Below are 6,970 nucleotides of genomic sequence, written 5' to 3'. Positions count from 1 at the left end.
GGCTGGCTGACCCCACCCCCACAGCAGGCACGGACACCCGGTGCCCCCACCAAAGCGGAGACTAGAAAAGCCACAAGGTGTCCAGAACAGATCGCGCCTCTTATTAGCTCATCTCGTTTCTGACAGTCGTTTCCTCAGTGTCATCGTGAAGTTCTCTGCCCTTTTCAATCACACATTAAATGTGTTGTTCAATTAAAAAAATCACTCCTATGTAAATGTCTCCACAGACATTTGACGTGATTCAGACACCCCAGGGCATCTGTGGGGATCCCAGAATCCTCCCGAATACACCTGGGAGGGAAGGGGTGTGAGGGATGGAGGCTCACCCACCCCGGGGATGACCCGACCACAGGGCGCCTGCGGCTGACTGAGGAGCCGAGACCCTGAGCGAGAGATCAGAGGGAAGGGGCGGCAGGGACCCGGGGGTGATGGGGAGGTGCCCAGTGGCCAACGGCCGAGGGACCGGCAGGTGACCAGGGGGATGGGCAGGGCGGGAAGTGCAGGGTGCCCCGCGGGAAGGGGGCCTGATCGCAGCAGCCCCCGCCTCTGGAAAGGCCTTGAGGAGGGTCCGGGGTGAGGCGACACTGCCCTCTCTGCAGACAAGTGCGGGGAGGCCAGGACGGCCCCTGAAAATCACGCTTCCTTCGTTCATGGTAGCAGCTGGTGATAAATGCTAGGATTTTATCTTTCGGATAAAAATGCCACCTTCCAGGAAGGGGATGCCTGTGACAAGCTCGCCCGTCTTCCCAGAGGGGAGCAGGGAGGCGGCCACGGCGTTTCCCCTTCCTTGGGTGCTGCGGGGCGGCGGTGCCAGCGCCGGGCCCTCAGCACAGGGAAGGGGCTCCCGCAGGCGCTAGGCCTGGCCCTCCAGCCGGGCCACCGCCTGCTTCAGGTCCTGCACGACGAGGTCCACCTCAGCCCGGGTGCTGCTGCGGCCCACGCTCAGCCGGATGGCGTTCCTGGCCACGTCGACGGGGACGCCGCAGCTCAGCAGCACTGGGGACGGCCTGCGGGCGGGAGCCGGTCAGCCCACGGGACTCAGCTCTCCATGCTTCCAGGGTGGCAGGATGTGGTGTCCCCCTGGAGGCAGCCACAGGCCCCTCCCCGGGAGAGGCCTCCCACCCCCTCGGAGTTTAACGGGCGTGGTTCTCAGAGGGGCTGCGCAGCCACTGCTGCGGCTGGAGGCTGGCCTGCTGCGCCAAGGAGGCTGCGGCCCCTGGTCAGTGGTGTGTGGTCTCCCACAGCCCCGGCCTCCCTCGAGTGAGGGCCCCTGCTCGTCAGGACCCAGCCCTGCTCTCTCCAGAGCACAGGCTGCCTCATCCGGCTCCCCTCCCACCTGCAGGCCCCCCACCCCCGCAAGAAAGCAGACCCCCTTCCCTTCCTCCCACCAGGCTGCTCCCAGGGCCTGAGCCCCCACAGCGGCCCCTCCTGCTTCTGTCTGCTCCTGGCAGGGGGAGCGATCGGAACTCAAATCTGTTCCCGATTGTCTTGAGGCCCTGGCCCTCCAGCCCGGCCCCAGCCCCACGCTGAGACGCTGCCCCATCTCCAGGGCCAGCCCAGCTCCCCCAGCCCTCCAGAGTGCCTGCGATGCTCCCTCACCCCCGGTCCCTGCCAGGCCACAGAGCTCCCTGCCGCCTGGTGCAGGGACGCGCCCCAGATGCTGCGGCCACGCTGTGTGGAGCACTCACCGGTCCCCGAGGTCCGAGTGGCAGGCGGCCCCCACGCTGGCCAGCAGAGTCCGGCACTGAGCCAGCACCGCGCGGCCTGAGGAGACAGAGCACAGGCCACTGAGGGCAGGCTGAGCGGCGGCCGCCTCTCTTCCCTGCTGCCACCTGGCGAATCCCAGGGCACAGGCCTCTCTGGCTGCGGGGTGGGGAGCCACTGCGGGACCCGGGGGAGCGCCTCCTCCTGAAACCAGCCTCGAGGATGCGGCACCCTGACCAGCCACCTGCTGAGTGCTGTGTTGGCCTGGTAAGAATGTCCATCCTGACGTCTCCGTGTGTTAACGGTGGAGACACCGGGAGCTGCCTTTGTTAAGGCTTTGTTAAGCCTTCTTGCTTCACAAGCATGGAGATTGAAAAAAAACAAAAACACACTGACGGAATTTCCCAGCGGTCCAGTGGCTAGGACCCCACGCCTTCCCTGCCAGGGCCTGAGTTCGATCCCTGGTTGGGGAACTAAGCTCGCACAAGCCCCACGGTGTGGCCAAAAAAACACATCAGTGAGGGCTGATTCAATCAGAACAAGGAACCTGTCTCGTTTAAATTAACACAGGCCCTCAGAGAATATAAAGTCTGCCCCAGAAAAGGGGGAAAGGTACTTGAGGAACTCCCCTCCCACAGCCTCCTTCCCAGAGAGGACGCATTCAGTCCAGTGACGGCCGCCCTGGGGCTCCTGCATGGTCCGAAGCAGGAGACCCTCAAGGCGACGACCTCGGCTAAGAAGTGAAAACTGAGCTGCAGTTCTCCGGGCCCCCGGAGCCCCCTCCCAGACAGACAGGATGCTCTGCGCCCTGGACTCCAGCCTCAGGGACTCGGGCGTCTGGGGGACGAGTCATCCGAACCCGAACCTGAGCCCCAGGGTTTCCGCTCGGGAAGCGGAGGCGGTGATGGCGGAGCCGAGGAGGAGGCGCACACCTGCGTCAGCCTCACCCCAAGCCGGGCTTTAGTAGCTTGCCTCTCCTTCCCCACCGCTCACAGTGTTCTGTAAAAACTGCGGCAGAGTTGGGCCCAGCGGCCTGACCTTTTGCTCATCTGACCTTCCCTTCCATCTTTGGCGTGGGCCCCTGGGGGTGCTGAGCGCCTCTGCCTCCGTGGTCTCAGTGCCCCAAGCCGGTCAGCAGCTGTGATCAGAGCCCCTCGGACAGCGCCCGGTGGGCCGATCCTGCCCTCAGCCCCCGACCAGCCCCTCGACGGCCTGAGCCGGCCCTCTCCTCACCTTGGAGCTGGGGTCCCCGGATGGAGAAGTTACAGGTGTTGGGGAGCCGCTCGGCGCCTGGAAACTGGCTGTTCAGATGGATTCTCTCACCAAATTCAGCCTGAAAAACGCACAAAATGTGTCATGTCTTCGAAGCCCCCCTCCTCACAACTGTTTGAACTTCAGACTTTCTGGAAAACAAAGCCTCGCCCTCAACACACAGAGTGATTGTTCTTTCTTGTTGTTTAGTAGCTCAGTCCTCTCCGACTCTGTGGGACCCCATGGACTGTAGCCCGCCAGGCTCCTCTCTCCCTGGGATTCTCCAGGCAAGGATACTGGAATGGGTTGCCATTTCCTTCTCCAGGGGGTCCTCCCGACCCGGGGATGGAACCCCATCCCCTGTACTGGCAGGCGGGTTCTTTTACCATGGAGCCCCAGGGAAGCCCCACAGAATTATTATTTTATCTGTAAGCATCTCCTTATAATACTCAGGGAGACTGAGTGTGAAAGGCAAGGTAAATTGGAAGAGAAAGATTCTGAGCACACTTGGGTCTTCCAGAAGCATCAGGTGTCTTGTCCCTGGTGTTTCGGTCCCGCGTCCACCCCCCGGGCTCCGGGCACTTACCGCCAGCCTCTCCTCCAGGTAGTCGCGCACGCCCCGCATGTGGGCCTCGTAGGCCTCGCCGTTCTCCGCCACCAGCTCGGCCGCCTGCGGACACAGGAGGGTGTGGGTGATGATGGGCAGGGGTGGGGGGCAGACAGCAGCGGAGGTTCTGCTTCCTAAGGGCAGAGGCGATGTCGCCTCCAACTGCTCCTCCCCGGGCCTCACGGACACGCGCCGCGTGCCGACTGTCTGCCCTTCACTTGTCGACTGGCATCTGACAGCTGTCAGGCGTCCTGACGCCCGGGGCCCTGCGGAGTCCCCAGTCAGTGACCGGAGGCTGTCCCTGTCCACTCTACAGACAGACAGACAGGACGGGGGAAGAGGCGGCCGTGTCTGCCCTCAGGTGGGCGCCCTGAAGAGAGTGTAGAGCCCGGGGAAGGGCGTTCCGGGCGGAGGCCGAGGAGGGAAGGGCGAGCGCTCCTGGAACAGTGTGAGCGGGAGGACGGTGCCCGGAGGCCTCGTGATGGCAGGTTCTGAGCCGAAACCTGGATGCTGAAGCTGGGTCGGAGCCGCCTGACCTGTGTGTTCACAGCTGGGTGCTCTGTGGAACATGCACGAGGCGTCCACACAAAAGGCGGGGGAGACCTGGCCTAGGCTCGGTGGAGATGGACAAGGGGCAGGTCTTCATCTGTGGCGGAGGCTGGACGGACGGGACCAGCTGCCGCGTCAGGTGCAGGGGGCGAGGATGGGGAGGACCAAGGCCACCTCCTGGGTTTCTCAGCAAGAGCCCGGGTGGCAGGGGGCACCCTGGGGAGAGATAGCAGCACACGTTGAGGGCCGAGAAAGCAGGTGGGGACCTGGGGCTCCCCGGAGGTCAAGGTCTGCCTTGCGATGGCAGATGGAAGACCGGAACCCAGGCTGGCGTCAGAGCCCCGGGGTGGGGGGGATGAGCACCAGGCCGGGAGAGGGGGCTGAAAGAGAGGAAGCAGAGAAGGCACTTGGCCGGGGCGGGGTCGAGAACTGGCCCCACGTCTTCTGGAAGTCACAGAGCAAATGGGGGCCTTCTCTGAGGCTTCAGGGGAGCAGAGCAAGCAGCAGGCCAGGCCTCAGGAGGAGGGGGGTGCGTGCAGGCCACTCCATGGGCCGAGGACACAGGAAGGGGAGTGTGAGGATGCGGGGGTGGGAAGGGGACGACAGCAGGAGGGGCCTGCCTTCAGCCCCACGGGGAAGGGGCGGAGAGTGCCAGGAGACCTGGACTTGGCCTTGGTGGGCGAGGACACAGACGCCTCCCGGGGACGGTGAGCAGAGTGTAGGGGGGGTCCTAGCCTCAGTGCACCGAGGGGCTCCAGGCTGAGCAAGGGGGCGACGATGGTGGGCCCCCGCCCCGAGTGACGGCAGGGTCAGAGAGGCTGTGTGCGGCCAGGGAGGGGCCGCAGCTGCTGCTGGGCCGCCGGCTGGTCCTGGGAAGGAGCCTCCTTAAGAGGCTGCACTGTGCCCCTGTCTTCAGGGGAGGGGCAGCCAGGCTCAGGCGGGGGCGGGGGGAGCAAGGTGTGTGTGGGGGGCGCGGGGGCACGGCGGGGGCGGGGGGCGGTGCAGGGGGGCGGTGCAGGGGGCGGGCAGCAGGACCCGGGACGAGCAAGCCTGCGGGAATGATGTCGCTGTTTCTTATGTTAGACGACTCGAAAAGAGAGCCTGTTCCTTTCAAATGCTAGGCACCTGAAACCCACTCCAAGGATCCTAAAAAGCATGTCTCCAGGTTGATAAATAAAATTCGAGGTTTCTCTTATTAATACATTGGTCCGTTTATTGGGGTCATGAAAGTGACCTTCTCTGAGGCCGGGGCCGCCCATTGGAGTGGCTGGGAAACTGCTGTGAGCCCACAGAACGTGCCCAGGGGTCTGCCCTGGCCCTGCACAGACGAGACCCGGGACTTCCCCGAGTCACTGTGGCATGAGAGGGCTGTGTTATTCTAATTTCGGCCTTGGACTCTGGTTCCGATGTCGAGCTCCCAAGTCCCTTGGAATTTCCTGGATGACAGGAGTGCTTCCTGCTCTAATGAGGTGATTCTGGGTGGGCTTCTAGGTGGGGGCTGGTCACGGAACCGGAATTAGAAGCGTGGGGTTTTCAGTGCCCCGGGCCCCACATCCAGAGAGCGGAGAGGGGCTGGAAAAGGAGTTAATGATTGAGCGAATCCTCCAGTAAACCCCGGGAGGAGGGCTTCAGAGAGCTTCCAGGTTGCTGAGCACAGAGGTGCTGGGAGGGGGGTGCTGGCGAGGGCATGGACGCCCTTCTCACATCCTGCCCTTCTGGGTGTCCACCTGCATCCTTTATCACACCCTTTCATGATAAACTGTTTATTGGGGTCAGTGGTCTAGTTCCTCTGAGTTCTGTGAGCTGTTCTAGCAGACCCACTGAACTCGAGGAGCGGGTCATGGTAACGTCTGATTCACAGCCAGTTGGTCACAAGCACAGGTGGCAATTGGCATCTCAAGTTTTCGGGGGTGGGGGTCTTGTGGGACCGAGCCCTCACCCTGAGGGTGGGCAGTGTCAGGATGGAGCTGAATTGCAGGACGCCCGGCTGGTGCCACGGGTCCTCTCGGTGGGGACCCCGCCCCGAACATGGGGTGAGAGTGAGGAAGAGACACGGGAGGAAGACTGAGGTTCCCCTGCACGCTGATGGACAAAGCGAGCTGCATCCGTCCGAGGCCCCCAGGGCTTACCTTCCCAAGGCCGGCAATCATCGGGGTGTTCTCTGTCCTATAAGAGACAAGAGATTCAGTGCCGTTTCCACGCAGAGTAATTAACCAACACCCCTGGAAGATATCCCAGCCATATGAAAGTCAGGTGTTCAAGTAAAGACAGTCACACCAACATCTTTCCTAAACGAGGGCAGCTGCCAGCCCCCAAGCCCTCTATGGTCGTGGCCCGGGGAGAGCAGGTGCAGTGCACTATGGGCAGTCTGCCCTAGCTGTCACTGGCTGGCCAAGTGACAGTTCTTTCTGGACCCTTCCCCTCCCTGCGAGAAACCCCCCTCCGGCCGCACGCCCCAGAGCCCGTCTCTTCGGTCCCCCTGCCAAACCCAGCCAAGGTCCAGGTACTCAGTCCCCACCCCACTCCCTGCAGCCTCCCAGCTGTAATATGGGGTGGATCTTTGGTGACTAGGGATTTGGGGTGTTGTGTGTGTGTGTGTGCATGCGTGCACGTGCATGGCTGTGCAGGAGGGGACAGAACCCTGACCAGTGGTTCCCACGTGTTAATCTAACAAACTAAAACGACAACGCTTCACTCCATTTCAGGAAAAACCAAAACAGTAACTTAACTTTCCGCTTTCGCTAAATAAAGTTCTCTTAAACCTCTGGAGCTGTTTCCTGCTCGTTTACTAACAGAGAGCAAGATAAATGGACTCAGATGAACAGCACAGACAGTACAGGAAACAAGGTCCCACTGACC

At 62.3% G+C, this 6,970-nt stretch overlaps 1 protein-coding gene across 3 annotated transcripts in view; it reads right to left on the bottom strand.

Annotated features, from left to right (window-relative positions):
• Positions 1 to 80: 80 nt before the first annotated feature.
• The window catches only part of SCLY (selenocysteine lyase), a 30,527-nt gene continuing 23,637 nt past the window's right edge, over positions 81 to 6,970 (bottom strand). For 2 of the 3 annotated variants that reach the window (XM_027538076.1, XM_027538077.1), the window contains exons 8-12: positions 6,241 to 6,277; positions 3,542 to 3,625; positions 2,938 to 3,037; positions 1,689 to 1,764; positions 81 to 1,007 (exon numbers count right to left, since the gene is read on the bottom strand). In XM_027538076.1, the coding sequence (XP_027393877.1) occupies positions 854 to 1,007; positions 1,689 to 1,764; positions 2,938 to 3,037; positions 3,542 to 3,625; positions 6,241 to 6,277 (451 nt within the window). In that variant the 3' untranslated portion in view covers positions 81 to 853. The remainder of the gene's footprint in view (positions 1,008 to 1,688; positions 1,765 to 2,937; positions 3,038 to 3,541; positions 3,626 to 6,240; positions 6,278 to 6,970) is intronic. The other variant, XM_027538075.1, reaches the window with a different exon arrangement.

This window comes from Bos indicus x Bos taurus, chromosome 3, assembly GCF_003369695.1.
Source record: "Bos indicus x Bos taurus breed Angus x Brahman F1 hybrid chromosome 3, Bos_hybrid_MaternalHap_v2.0, whole genome shotgun sequence".
NCBI lineage: Eukaryota > Metazoa > Chordata > Mammalia > Artiodactyla > Bovidae > Bos > Bos indicus x Bos taurus.
The sequence above is the reverse complement of the archived record's forward strand: the minus strand, read 5'-3'. Positions and strand labels throughout refer to the sequence as shown.